This window comes from Bos grunniens, chromosome 2 (genome assembly GCF_055505025.1).
Source record: "Bos grunniens cultivar Pamir isolate PY7600 chromosome 2, Bosgru_T2T1.0, whole genome shotgun sequence".
Lineage (NCBI taxonomy): Eukaryota > Metazoa > Chordata > Mammalia > Artiodactyla > Bovidae > Bos > Bos grunniens.
This window is the reverse complement of record NC_141166.1, coordinates 38,861,060-38,877,222: the sequence shown is the minus strand read 5'-3', so window position 1 is coordinate 38,877,222 and position 16,163 is coordinate 38,861,060. Positions and strand designations below refer to the sequence as shown.

Here is a 16,163-nt window from a genome sequence, read left to right as displayed (position 1 = left end):
GTTTGTATGGAAACACAAAGACCCCAAATAACCAAGGCGATTTTAAGAAGAATATAGCTGAAGGAATCAGGCTCCCTGACTTCAGACTAAACCACAAAGCTATAGTAATCAAAACAGTGTGATTCTGGCACAAAAACAGACACATAGATCAATGGACTAGGATAGAACACCCAGAAGTGAACCCATGCACGAACAGTCAGTCTATACAAAGGAGGCAAAAATACACAATGGAGAAAAGACAGTCCCTTCAATAAATGGTGCTGGGAAAAATGGACAACCACAAGTAAAAGAATGAAATAAGAAAATTCTCTAACATGATATACAAAAATACACTCAAAATGGGTTGAAGACCTAAATGTAAGACTAGATACTATAAAATTCTTAGAGGAAAATATAAGCAGAACACTCTTTGAGACAATTCACAACAGTATCTTTTTCAATCTGTCTCCTAGAGTTATGGAAATAGAAAAAAAAAATGGGACTTAATTAAACTTAAAAGCTTTTGCACAGCAAAGGAAATCATAAACAACACAAAAAGACAAACTACGGACTGAGAGAAAATGTTTGCAAATGATGCTACCAACAAGGGGTTAATTTTCCAAATTATACAAATGGCTCATACAGCTTAATGTCCAAAAAAAAAAAAAAAATCAAAAAATAGGCATAAGACCTAAATAGACACTCCTCCAAAGACTGTTTAGTTGCTAAGTCATGTCATGTCCAACTCTTTTGGGACCCCATGAACTGTAGCCCAGCAGGCTCTTCCATCCATTGGATTTCCAGGCAAGAATACTGGAGTGGGTTGTCATTTCCTTCTTCAGGGCATCATCCCAACCCAGGGATCAAACTTCCTGCATTGGCAGGCAGATTCTTTACCACTGAGCTACCAGGGAAGCCCCAAAGAAGACATACAAATGTGCCTGCTAACTGGCATACGAACTGATGCTTAATATCACTAATTAAAGAAATGCAAATCAAAATTACAATGAGGTGTCACACACACCAATCAGAATGGCCATCATTAAAAAGTCTATGAATAATAAACACTGGAGAGGGTGTGGAGAAACAGGAAGTCTTCTGCATGGTTGGTGGGAATATAAATTGGGGCAGTCACTATGGAGGACAGTATGTAAGATCCTTAAAAACTAAAAATAGAGCTACCATTTGATCCTGAAATTTCACTCCTGGGCATATATGCAGAGAAAATTTTCATTTGAAAAGATATATGCACCCAGTATTCACAGCAGCACTATTTAAAATAGCCAAGATATGGAAGTAACATCAACAGATTAATGAATAAATAAGACCCCCCTACACACACACACACCTATACATACACACAAACAACAGAATATTACCCAATCATAAAAAGAATTAAAATACTGCCATCTGCAGCAACAAGGATGGACCTAGAGATTGTCATATTAAGTGAAGTCAGACAAAGCAAGACAAATATCATAGGATATCCCTTATATGTGGAACCTTAAAATACAATACAAATGAACTTATTTACAAAACAGAAATAGGCTTATACAGAAAACAATGTTATGGTTACCAAATGGAACAGCAATGGGGCAGGGAGATAACTGGGAGTTTGGGATTAACATATATACACTCAGGTCAGTTGCTCAGTTGTGTCTGACTCTCTGCTACCGCATGGGTAAACAACAAGGACCTACTGCATAGCACAGGGAACTATATTGGGTATCTTAAGTTAACAATATATTAACAGTCCTATTAAGGTTGCTTATTCCTTCTTGTTTGCAATTTGGTAGACTGTACCTTTCAAGGTACAATCTATAACATTCCTATATAACAACCTATAATGGAAAATAATCTTTTATATATATATATACACTTGACATATATATGCACACTTGAAAGTAACACAACATTGTAAATCAATTATAATTCAATTTTTAAAAAAGGTTTTTGTCTGTGTGTGTGTGTGTGTGTAAGGCCAACAGGTCCAAGGGAGAATTGTAACCACTAATCTCACTAATAAATAACTGCTATACTAAAAACAAAACAAAACAAAAAACTAAACTGAAGAGAGAGAGAAAGTTAGGCTATGCTAACACTAAACAAAAGAAAGTCAGAGGGACTTCCTTGGTGCTTCAGTGTTTGGGAGTCCGCCTGCCAATGTAGGGGACAAAGGTTTGATCCCTGTTTCGAGAAGATCTCACATGCTGCCAGGCAACTAAGTCCGTGGGCCACAACTACTGAGCTTGCGCTCCACAACAACAGAGGCCACCACAGTGAGAAACGCACGCACCACAGACAAACAGGAACCTCGCTCGCGGCCACTAGGGGAACGCCCAAGGGCAGCAACAAGACCCAGTGCAGCCAAAAGAAGTAAATGTCATAAATAAATATATTAAACAGAGAAAGTAGGAGTAGCTATGTTAATTTCAGACAGGACAAACTTCACAGCAAGAATGTTATCATGAATAAAGAGGGGTATTAGATAATAATAATACCTTGAGAAGGTAACAATCTTCAATGCATATTCAATGCTAACAACAAGAACAACAAACCCATATCACTCTGTGAGGCAAAACTGACGGACGATTGCAAGAAGAAATAGATAAATCCACTACTATAATCAGAGACTTTAACATTCCCTCTATCAGAAATGCATTGATTCAACAGGCAGAAAATCAGTAAAGACAGAGGTGAACTCAACAGCACCAGTAATTACTAATAGCTGGATATAATTGATATCTATATGCTACTTCACCCAACAATAGCAGATTACACATTCTTCTCAAGCTAACATTAAATATTCACCAAAAGAGATCACATTCTGGGTCATAAAACACACTTCAACAAGTTTAAAAAAAACAGAAATTATATAATGTCTGCTCTTAGGCCACAAAGGAATTAAATGAGAAATCATTAACAGAAAGGTTAACTGGAAAATCTCAAAATACTTGGAGATTAAACAACACACTTCTAATTAACATGTGAACAAAGAAGAAACCTCATTAGAAATTTTAAAATGCTATGAACAAACTGAAAATGCAAATACAAGTCATCAAAACTTGTGGGATATTATCACTTTTGTAATTAAAAATATAAGGCTCCTCCGTCCATGGGATTTTCCAGGCAAGAGTACTGGAGTGGGGTGCCACTGCCTTCTCCAAATAAAAATTAAAGAAAAACAAAAAAATTGTGGGATACAGTGGAAACATTGCTTACAGTGAATAGCATAAGAGAAAAACAGAATATACAGCATTAAATTCACATATTGGAAAATAAGAGAGATCTAAAAATCAACTGTCTAAGCTCCACTTTAGGAAACTAGAAAAGGAAGAGCAAATGCAATCCAAAGTAAGTACAAGGAATAATAAAAATCAGAGCAGAAATCAAATGAGACTGAAAACACAAAATCTAAGTCCACTAATTTGATAACCTAGAGAAAATGGGCCAATTCCTTGAAAAGTACAATCTGCCAAATTGCAAAAAAAGAAGAAATAAACAATATGAATGGGACTGTATCTGCTAAAGAAATTAAATCAATAATTAATAACTGCCCAAAGCAGAAACCGCCAGGTCCAAATGAGTTCACTGACAATTTCCACCAAAAATTTAAAGAAATTTTACCAATTCTCTAGAAATTATTTCAGAAGATAGAAGCAGAGGAACTATTTCCTAACTCATCTATGAAGCAAGCATTACCCTAAAACCAGATAAAGTTATTACAAGACGTCTACAATCTCATGAAAATAAACACAAAGAACCTCAAAATATTAGTAAATTGAATTTAACAATGTATAAAAAGACTTAAATACCATAAACAAGTGGGATTTATTCCAGTATGCAAAACTGGTTCAAATTCAAAATCAATTAATGTAATCCATCACATCAACATGATCATATCATTACCACATCATTAGATCATATCACATCAAAAAGAAAACAATCACAGGAACATATCAATAGTTGCACAAATAGCATTTCAGAAAGTACAACACAAACAATGAAAACTCAAAGTAAACTAGGAATAGAGGGAATTTCTTCTCTTGATTAAAACTGTCTACCAAAAAACTACAGCTACATCATACTAAATTATAAGACATGAGAACCTTTCCCATTAAGATCTGAAACAAGACAAGATATTCCCTCATCTCTCCTTCTCAACACTGGGTACTGGAAATTATAGCTAATGCAATAAAATAAGGAAATAAAAGATACATAGGTTTGTAAGGAAGAAATAAAACTGTTCACAGATGACATGGTTATTTACGGGAAAAATCCAAAAGAATCATGTTTTAAAAGCCTACAACTAATACGCAATTATAACAAGGTTGCAGGATACAAAGTTGATATAAAAAGTCAACTGTTATCTCATATACTAGAAATGAAGGGGCAGAATTTGAAATAAAAACACATTACTATTTACATTAGTACCTCCAAAAATGAAAACAGTTCAGTTCAGTCGCTCAGTCATGTCCGACTCTTTGTGACCCCATGGTCTGCAGCATGCCAGGCTTCCCTGAACATCACCAACTCCCAGAGTTTAACCAAACTCATGTCCACTGAGTCGGTGATGGCATCCAACCATCTCATCCTCTGTCGTCTCCTCCCGCCTTCAATCTTTCCCAGCATCAGGGTCTTTTCAAATGAGTCAGCTCTTTGCATCAGGTGGCCAAACTACTGGAGTTCCATCTTCAACATCAGTCCTTCCAGTGAACACCCAGGACTGATCCTCTTTAGGATGGACTGGGTGGATTGCCTTGCAGTCCAAGGGACTCTCAAGAGTCATCTACAACACCATAGTTCAAAAGCATCAATTCTTTGGCACTCAGCTTTCTTTACAGTCCAACTCTCACATCCACACATAACTACAGGAAAAAACCATAGCCTTGACTAGACAGACCTTTGTTGACAAAGTAATGTCTCTGCTTTTTAATATGCTATCTAGGTTGGTCATAACTTTCCTTCCAAGGAGTAAGTGTCTTTTAATTTCATGGCTGCAATCACCATCAGCAGTGATTTTGGAGCCCCAAAAAATACTCAGCCATTGTTTCCACTGTTTCCCCATCTATTTCCCATGAAGTGATGAGACTGGATACCATGATCTTAGTTTTCTGAATGTTGAGCTTTAATCCAACTTTTTCATTCTCCTCTTTCACTTTCATCAAGAAGATCTTTAGTTCTTCTTTGCTTTCTGCCATAAGGGTGGTGTCATCTGCATATCTGAGGTTATTGATATTTCTCCTGGCAATCCTGATTCCAGCTTGTGCTTCATCCAGCCCAGCGTTTCTCCTGATGTACTCTACATATAAGTTAAATAAGCAGGGTGACAATATACAGCCTTGATGTACTCCTTTTCCTATTTGAAACCAGTCTGTTGCTCCATGTCCAGTTCTAACTGTTGCTTCTTGACCTGCATAGAGATTTCTCAAGAGGCAGGTCAGGTGGTCTGGTATTCCCATCTCTTTCAGAATTTTCCAGTTTGTTGTGATCCACACAGTCAAAGGCTTTGGCATAGTCAATAAAGCAGAAGTAGATGTTTTTCTGGAACTCTCTTCCTTTTTCAGTGATCCAGTGGATGTTTGCAATTTGATCTCTGGATCCTCTGCCTTTTCTAAAACCACCTTGAACATCTGGATTTTCACAGTTCACGTATTGCTGAAACCTGGCTTGGAGAATTTTAAGCATTACTTTATTAGCGTGTGAGATGAGTACAATTGTGCGGTAGTTTGAGCATTCTTTGGCATTGTCTTTCTTTGGGATTGGAATGAAAACTGACCTTTCCAGTCCTGTGGCCACTGCTGAGTTTTCCAAATTTGCTGGCATATTGAGTACAGCACTTTCACAGCATCATCCTTCAGGATTTGAAATAGCTCAACCGGAATTCCATCACCTCCACTAGCTTTGTTCATAGTGGTGCTTTTTAAGGCCCACTTGACTTCACATTCCAGGATGTCTGGCTCTAGGTGAGTGATCACACCATTGTGATTATCCAGGTCATGAAGATCTTTTTTGTACAGTTCTTCTGTGTATTCTTGCCATCTCTTCTTAATATCTTCTTCTGTTAGGTCCATACCATTTCTGTCCTTTGTTGAGCCCATCTGTACATGAAATGTTCCTTTGGTATCTCTAATTTTCTTGAAGAGATCTCTAGTCTTTCCCATTTTATTGTTTTCCTCTATTTCTTTGCACTGATCACTGAGGAAGGCTTTCTTATCTCTGCTTGCTATTCTTTTGAACTCTGCATTGAAATGGGTATATCTTTCCTTTTCTCCTTTGCTTTTGGCTTCTCTTCTTTTCACAGCTATTTGTAAGGCCTCCTCAGACAGCCAGTTTTCTTTTTTGCATTTCTTTTTCTTGGGGATGGTCTTGATCCCTGTCTCCTGCACAATGTCACAAACTTCCATCCACAGTTCATCATGCACTCTGTCTATCAGATCTAGTCCCTTAAATCTATTTCTCACTTCCACTGTATAATCATAAGGGATTTGATTTAGGTCATACCTGAATGGTCTAGTGGTTTTCCCTACTTTCTTAAATTTAAGTCTGAATTTGGCAATAAGGTGTTTATGATCTGAGCCACAGTCAGGTCCTGGTCTTGTTTTTGCTGACTGTATAGAGCTTCTCCATCTCTGGCTGCAAAGAATATAATCAATCTGATTTCGGTGTTGGCCATCTGGTGATGTCCATGTGTAGAGTCTTCTCTTGTTTTGTTGGAAGAGAGTGTTTGCTATGACCAGTGCGTTCTTAAGTATAACTCTTACAAAAAGTATATATGATCTACATGAGGAAATACAACAAAACTATGATTAAAGTTATCAAAAAAGAACTAAAAAACTAGAGAGATATTCCATATTCAATGATAGGAAGAATCAATATTTTTAATATGCCATTTTTTTCCAAACTTGCTCTATAGATTCCATGCAATCCTAATCAAAATCCCAGCAAGCTGTTTTGTGGAAATGAATAAAATGATTCTAAAGTTTATATGGAGAGGCAAAAGACCCAAGATAGCCAACACAATATTAAAGGAGAAGAGCCAAGTCAGAGGACTGAAATAATCCATATTCAAGACTTAATATAAGCTACAGTAATCAAGACAGTGTCATTTTAGCAAAAGAACAGATAAATAGATTAACAGAACCTGATACAGAGTCCCCAAATAAATCCACATAAATACAGTCAACTGATCTTTGACAAGAAGTGAAGGCAACACAGCAGAGAAAGAGCAATCTTTTCAATATATAGTGTTGGAAAACCTAGACATTTCACATGGAAAAAAAAATGAATCTAGACATGCACCTTATACTCTTTCCAAGAATTAACTCAAAATTGATCATAAATATAAAACACAAACTATAAAATTCCAAGAAGATAACTTAGGAGAAAATCTAGATGACTTTGCATATGGTGATGACACTTAGACACATCAAAGGCATGATCCATGAAAGAAATAAAGTTAAAAACTCCTCTGTAAAAGACACTTGAAAGAGAATGAGAAAACAAGCCATAGACTGGGAGAAAACACTTGGAAAAGACATATATAATAAAAGACTCTTATTTGAAACATATGAAGAACTCATAAAAGTCAATGCAGTTAAAAAGTAGGCAAAAGACTTGAATAGACACATCACCAAAGAAGATATATATAAGTAGGCATATGAAAAGATATTCAACATCCTATGTCACTTGGGAATTACTAATTAAAACAACAATAATATACCACTACACATCTATTACAATAGCCAATATCCAAAACACTGACAACATCAAATGCTGGCGCAGATGTGGAGCAATAGGAATTCTCATTCATTGTGGGCTGGAATGCAAAGTATTACAGCTACTTTGGCAAACAGTTTGGCAGTTTGTTTACAAAACTAAACATACTCTTACCATATAATCCAGCAATTGGACTCCTTGGCATCTACCCAAATGAACTGAAAATGTATGTCCATACAAAAACCAGCATGCAGATGTTTATAGCAGCTTTATTCATAACTTCCAAAACCTAGAAGCAACTGAGACATCTTTCAACAAGTGAATGGATTAAATAAACTGTGGTTATATGCAGACAGTGGAATATTATTCAGTGCTAGAAAGAAATGAGTTATCAAGCCAGGAAAATATGGGAAAAACTTAAGTGCCTAGTACTAAGAAGCCAATCTGCAAAGGCTACACACTGCCTTTCTTATAGACCTGCAGAAACTGAATACTCAGTTCCAACTATATGACTTTCCAACTATATCATTCCAACTATATGACTTTCTGAAAAAGGCAAAACTACGGAGGTAGTAAGATTAGTGGTTGTCAGGGGTTATGAGGGAAGAAAGGATGAACAGACAGAACAAAGAGGATTTATGAGGGTAGTAAAACCATTCTGTGTGATACTACAGTGATGGATATGTATCATTAACAATTTTGTCCAAACCCATAGAATGTACACCACCAGGGGTAAACCCTATATTGAACTGTGGACTTTGGGCAATATTGATGTGTCTTTGGAGGTTCACTGACTGCAACAAATAGTACGGCTATGGTGGGAATGTCAATTGAAACAAACAGCACCACTGCAGTGGGGGATGTCAATCTGGGAGGAAGTTGTTTGTGTGGAGGGGGAAGGGAGCACACAGAACTCTCTGTGCTTTCTGCTCAATATTGCTGTGAACCTAACACTACTTGAAAATGGATTTTATTAGTTAAAAAAATAATACAAACCAATGAGCTTATTTTAACTGAAGTATTACTTTCCTCAACAATGTGCTATACCACAATATGAAATATTTACCATTTTGTAACTAATAATGTTTCACAATTACATTTTTTGATTTCTGCTCTTTACTTCCCTTTCATCACAAGCTGTCACTCAAATATCACTGCAATTTCTCTAGGACTGTCTTCCATTCAACTTTTTCTGTTTCTCATACAAGTAAAATAAAACAAAAAAGAATCAGACATTCCCCATCTATTTATAAAGTACGGAGAATTTAAAAGGTGATAAATACAAAAATAATTTGTCAACGTGATATTATACAAACTTTAAATACTCTTATTTGCAATTCATTAATATAGTATTACTCATCTCTTTACTCTCTGAATGTCACACTGAGTTCATACTCCTATTTATCAAATTCCTCAAAGGAACATTCATCACCTGATTTTTTTCCTTTCTACTGGCAAAATAGGAAATGTTTAGAAAACTGAGTATTCAATTTCTGCGGGTCTATAAGAAACTACTTTGTTTTTTCCTTTCAATCTGGAGTCACCTCACAGCTTTTAAGCAAGCATCAACAATACTCCTTTATTTCTTAGTGAATATCTGATTTTGTTTAAAAGAATTTCCTTATCAAGAGAGCCAATTTACAAACTGAAGTAAACAACTCAAAGAAAATTTCAGTATATAGAAACTAAGTTGGAAAAATTAAGAGATTTTTCTCCCAACATCAAAGATGGTTGAATGATTTGAAAAATATTGGCAGATTTTCTCAAATAAGACAGGAAACCATGTTTCTTCCTTTTTTCTTACAAGCTTGGAGGATCAGAACATGTTTGTGTTAAAAATCTATGAGTTTTCCCACATCCATCTTGGAAGAAAGTAAATAACCATCATTTCCCAGAGGGAGGAAAAGAAAGCCAGAACTCTAAGCCCTTACCACCAGATAAGAGCTAACATAATTGCAGCAGATTCTGTCTGTGACCCACACACATAACTTCATAACTTACCAATTCACATACACAGACCTGACTTCCAAATGCCAGCACTTGCATTTCTTTATAGGCTTTTTCAGAACAGAACTGCCAAGGAATTGGAATTAACACAAATAGGAATAGTCTTAACTCAGTAACTGATGCATTTCATATATAAATAAATACTCCAGCTTCTTTGCCTCTCAAATGGTTAACTTAGGTATGTATTTTACTCTGTTTCCCCAAGTTTCCCATGGGATATTAAGCTCCAGTTTTCCAAAACTATAAATCACTTAATAAGACACTCTATATTGGCTCTCAAATCAGTGCCTTATTACATATAGGTACATTATTATTTCATCTAATCATCTCCAGAACTCTTTAATGTACACCAAAATAGGAGGAATCTGATTCAGTGGGTTAAGGATAACCTAACCATTGCTCAGTCACAGAGCAAGCCATGATTGTAACACAGTATATCCAGAACTTGTGTTCCTTCCACAAAGGAACAGAACACGGAGGGGGGATTCCATTCAAATAGGATTATATCTCAAACCTACAAAAAAGTCCTGCTATCTTGATTTTCAAAGTAAACTGACTCTAAAAAAGTGTTCAATGCATACTAGTCTTATTAAAGTATATCAGTAATGTCATTATGAATTATATATATTTAAAATAACTGGTAATGGGCAATATGAGTACTTTCCAATTTCCTAAAACAATCATATCTCTTCACAGGTAAATTTCCTGATGAGAGTGATGGAGTAAAGGAATTTGTTTTTCCTATACACACTATAAACTAAAAATCAAAAATAAATAAGACACTTGTAATTATATAATTTAAGATTTTAAGAAAATATAATGTGTTTTATCAATTTTACTTATCAAAATTAAAATGCTATATATTAGAATAATGACATTTAAATGTCCACATTTTGGCATATTTCATTTATTCATTCAACACACACTTATGCTGGTTCTAAACTGTATAAAATACACCTTGTGACTAGTTCGTTACTACAGACCAAGGAAAAAAGGAGGAAAAATCAAGTAAAGATAAACTTCAGAATGGAAGGAGAAATGATAAAAAAATAGAGAAATTTTACAGATTGCTAACCTCAATTTTTGTAGCTTTACAACTACATATACAAATACAGAAAAATTCATTCATTCACTCAACAAACACCAAAAAACTACTGAAAAGTCGACAATGCTAGAACTGGGTATACAATGACAGAAAATAGTAGTATTTGCCCTAAGTTGCTTAAAATTAAGTTGTTTAGCAAAGGAAACTACCAAAACATCAAAAGGCAGAATACTGAATGGGGAAACATATTTGTAAATGATATATTTAATGAAGGGTTAATACGCAAAATATACAAAGACCTCATACAACTCAACATCAAAAACAAAAAACTTGATTAAAAAATAAGCAGAGGATCTAAATAGACATTTTTTCAAAACAGACACAGATGGTCAACAGGTACATCAAAAAGAGCTCAACATCACTGCAAATCAGAGAACTGCAAATCAAAACCACCATGAGCTATCACCTCGTACCATTAGAATGGTTATTATCAAAAAGACAAGAAATAACAAGTGCTACAAGGATGCAAAGAAAAAGGACCCCTGTGCATTCTTGGTGAGAATGTACATTAGTGCAACCACTATGAAAAATAGTATGGAGGTTTCTCAAAAAATTAAAAATAGAACTACTATATGATCCAGGAATCCACTTCATGGTATTTATCCAAAGAAAACAAAACACTAACTCAAAAAGATATAGGCACCCACATGTTCACTGAAGCATTGTTTACAATAGCCAAGATATGGAAGCAACCTAAGTATCCAGCCATAAGTGAATGGGGAAAGAAGTTGGTTTATACATAAACACACACACACATGCAATGGTATATCATTCAACCATAAAAAATTAAATCTTGCTGTATGCAATAATATGGATAAATCTAGAGGGTATTACGCTAAGTAAGTCAGGCAAATACCATATGACTTCATATATGGAATCTAGAAGGGCAGGGTGTGGGGTGGTGGGGTAAAGAAGTGAAGGGGATTAACCTCCATTTATAAAATAAATAAGGCATGGAGATGTAATACACAAGGAATATGGTTGGTAATATTGTAATAACTTTGTATGTGGACAGATGGTTACTAGACTCTGTGATGATCACTTTAAAATGTATGTAAATGTCAAATCACTATACAGCATACCTGAAACTAACATAATACTGTATATCAATTATGTTTCAATAATAAAAAATCCTGCCCATTACCTCTAACAACAACAAAGTAAATAATCTACATTTACCTACTATATATTAATAACAAAAATATTAAAAACAAAAAAAGTAAATAATCTACATTTACCTACTAAATATTAAACTGAATTAGTTCAAAAGCATTATAAATAGAAAATCCGATAAATTTTTGGGCTTTCTTCAGAACACATGGGCTTAATAATATAAGCATCACTGATATAATGTTGACAAAGCTGCATGGTTCCATAGAAAGTCCAGAGGTTTAAAGTTTCATATACATGGGGCAAGAAGCCTAGCTCCATCACTTAATTGGTTTTTTTTACCATAGGCAAGTCACTTATTAAGTGAAATAAAGATAACAAAAATTACCTCCCATGGTTGTTGAAAGGATTAAATAATAATGTCAAATGTAAAGTAAATAGCACAATGCCAGTTAAAAAAAAACATGTCCTCAATAACTATTAGCTCTCACATTCAAATGCATTTCAAATATCATGAAAATAGAACACTAAAAGCCTGGAATGGTCACTTTGTTTTATATTTTACTCTTCGCTAGAAAAATTAATACATTGACTTTCTGTTTACTAGTAAAGATTAATGTATTCGCTTCCCTGGTAGCTCAGATGGTAAAAAATCTGCCTGCAATACAGGAGACCCAGGTTCAATCTCTGAGTCGGGAAGATCCCCTGGAGAAGGAAATGGCAACCCATTCCAGTATTCTTGCCTGGAAAATCCCATGGACAGAGGAGCCTGAAGGGCTACAGTCCATGGGGTCGCAAAGAGTCGGACACAACTGAGCGACTCTCACACACACACACATTAATGTATTCCGCTTCTAATTCTCTAATAATTCTTATTTATCTTTGAAAATTTGATAAAAATGATGAACTTCTTCCTCCCCAAATACCACACAGTATTTTACATCAATTTAGGGACATTAACAGGTTCTATGAAAGCTAGACTAAAAACTACATCTAGCTGTTTAAAATAAAACTAATTCAAATTGAATAAAATTAAAAATTTAGTTCTTCAGTTGTACTGGCCACATTTCAAGTGCACAGTAGCCACAGGGGGCTAGTGGCTAGGATACACAGACATAAAACATCCATCATCCCAGAAACGTCTGCCAGAGCTGTTCCGGAGTATTAAAATAGTATGATGAGTAAAACTATTTTTCTCTAAGTTTGTTTTGTTTCATAAAATATCTAGATACCACTCTTTGTGGCAGATTCCCAAGAGGATCAAGGCTGTGAATATTTTGCCTACGAACTAGGGTCCAGCAAATAAGAAGCACTGAATAGTTATCTAGTAGATGACATTATAATTTTGTTTTGATTAATCTAGCAAAAATTGACTAAGCTGGTAAAGACCAGAGCTGACAGCTGTGAATATGAGTCTGTAAATAGCTAAAATTTTTTCTAAGTAGCAGGTCAGCTTATACGTACTACCAACTGACTCCTGAAGCCAATGAGGGCTCCCTATTCTGACTTTAAATTTTTTGAACCATACATTTTGGCGAGGTTACTTGAGCAAAATTGTAAGAGCTGTCTATATCCTATTCCATTGAAGAACAGAAAAAACACATACTTACAGCTAATTATTTTTCACTATTCCTATAAGGGTTTTTCCTAGATAGAGCAATTGGGTAACTTATTTTTAAATAGTATGTATATATTCACACAGTCATTTTTAACAAATGAAACATTTTTAAAGTTCACCAAAGTTTTATAACTTAGAGATTATGGCATTAAGATTTTAGAAAATTGCTTTCCTTTTAACATATTTTGAAATCAAGAAAAAGTTGCTGCTATACACAGAACAGTAAAAGGTCTAATAATAATTTTGCACTTACACTGATACATTTTTCCTAACGGTATACTCATCCAAATCGTCATCAGAGCTGCTATCAGTTGCATCAGAATCCAGACCCTCTTCAACATGAGACAACAGCCCTGTAGCAGACAGTGCAAATCTTTGGATTTCCGCAGCTGTACACCGTGCAAAGCCATTTTTTGTGTCATTCCACAATTTAGTCTCTGCAGTCAATATGTTGATGTCTGGCTTAATTTCAGTGCATTTAGGTAAACTGTTATCCAAAATTGTGGTAGGTTCATGAAAAATCTTTACTTTGGGGAGCTGATGTTTCATAGAAAATTTCATTTGTTGACCATAGTGCTTAACAACATGCTTTGCCAGGAGCATCTGCAAATGTTTCTGAGTTCTTCTAGCCTGGCTAAGTAAAATTTTCTGTTTACTTACACACTGAAGTAAACGAGCATTCACTTCCTCCTCCTTTTCAGCAGCGGAGGAACTAATAGGCACATATGAGTGGTCAGGTCCAATTTTGTTTTGAGCATGGTGCAATAAACCCTTTTTAATCTCACCACCACTAACTTTATCCAGAAGTGCATTCTTTTGGTACCATTTACAGTTTTTCAGTTGTACTTTATCTACATTAGTGTCTTTGGTTACATTTGAATCCAAAATAATTTGTACATCTGTCACGCATGGACTTGTGGTATCTGACAGAGGTTCCTTTTTGATGAACTCTTCAGAATGAGAATGACAAATTTTACTGAGCTGAATACTGCCGCCATTACACAGGATGTTTTTCAGCTTATTGCAGTTGGGTTCCCCTAATTTCTTTTGTTTATAATTCTCATTGTATTTATTTAACGTAGTGTTAGAACTCATTAAAAGAACTGTCTGGTAATGTTTTGAAGACTGAGGGGAGCCAAAATGTTTTAAATTCACAAAATTAGTGTTAAGAGTAGGTTCAGGAGTTGGAAATCCCAGCATCTGAGAGAAAGTGTCTCCTTTTAGCTTTTCATCTACAGTCCTTGGACTTTCCATGCATAGCATCTTGTCCGATTCCATGGTATTCGGTAAAGATGAAAAGCAGATACCCTTTGTTGCTGCCTCCCTCAGAGCCGGGGTCATGGCGAATCCTGCAGATAATTACTGGAAACCTAAAATAACATAAAAATAAAAGATCAAATATCAAGAAAAAAGTTTTATGCTTATACTATTACCAAGGGTAACGCTTTCAATGTCTCTGGTTAAAAAGTGAATGGAACCAAACTCTTCCTTAATTTGCCAACTCCTAACATTATCTCTGCTCTTTGCTAGTTCATAAGGAATTTAATAAGGATTATTCTTTACTCTGACTATAGGCCTACTACCCAAAACTTCAATGAAAGATGTATTGTACCTAGTACATAAAAGACAAATATTTGTGAATGCAATTATATCTCAAGATTTCATTTTTTTGACAATGATTAGTGATAGTCAAAAGAAAAAAAAAATCCATCCTGGGATTCATACTTGAAAATGTGACTTGATCCCACATTTCCAAACAAAAATATATTTTTATAAAATATAACTGTTCAAAATTTTCATTTCTCAATTTAAACTTCACACTTTGAACAGTATTAATAACTAAAACACAGAACTGAACCACAAACAAAAAAGTATATAATTGGAAATTCCCTGGTGGTCCAGTGGTTAGAACTTCATGTTTTCACTGCCAGGGCCTGGGTTCAATCTCTGCTAAGGGAATTAAGATCCTGCAAGACTCGTGGTACAGCCAAAAAAAAAAAAAAAAGAGTATATTATTTCACAGGTGCTAAAAAATGATGTAGTGAAAACTAGCCTGATCCACAATATGAAAATTTTTTTTCTAAAAAAATCTGCAATCATTATTTTCTTTTCACAAATGGATACTCATCAGTTATCATTACAGAAGCTCTTACTCCCACCTGAAAACACAGTAGGGGATATAACAGATGACACTAAAGATTAATCCCATAATTAAACAAATTTCATATTATTTTATCAAAGTAAAAAGTATAAAATTACATATTCTGACATAAAAAAGGTAATTTAGTACTTAATTTAAAAATTATGAAGATTAAAGAGTTAGTGGAAACATTTTATATCATTAACAATCACACATTTTCGAAGATACTTTGGAACTATAACACTATAATTTCTGTCTCAAAACACATGACAGTTAGTAGCCATTTAAATAGCCAAATTCATATAAGCCAAGTCCCCGGACTTAGCTGTAACTCTCGATCCTTCATTCTTGTTTAAAAACACAAAACCAAAATCATATTCTCTGCAAAGACTAACAAGAATTATCAAAAGGAAAAAAAAGGCACAAAACGTTTATGAAATTAGAATAAAAATCTATACAGAGGGTTAAAAGTGACAGACTTAGGA

At 34.9% G+C, this 16,163-nt stretch overlaps 1 protein-coding gene across 25 annotated transcripts in view; it reads right to left on the bottom strand.

The window, feature by feature from the left end:
- The window catches only part of KANSL1L (KAT8 regulatory NSL complex subunit 1 like), a 126,239-nt gene that overhangs the window by 88,791 nt on the left and 21,285 nt on the right, over positions 1 to 16,163 (bottom strand). For 24 of the 25 annotated variants that reach the window (XR_015142563.1, XR_015142556.1, XR_015142580.1 and 21 more), the window contains exon 2: positions 13,792 to 14,908. The exons of the other annotated variant lie outside the window; for it this stretch is intronic. Coding sequence is in view for 15 of the 24 variants with exons in the window: in XM_086342127.1 (XP_086198253.1) it covers positions 13,792 to 14,879 (1,088 nt within the window). In the remaining 9 variants the exon portion in view is untranslated. The remainder of the gene's footprint in view (positions 1 to 13,791; positions 14,909 to 16,163) is intronic. 25 annotated transcript variants of the gene reach the window in all.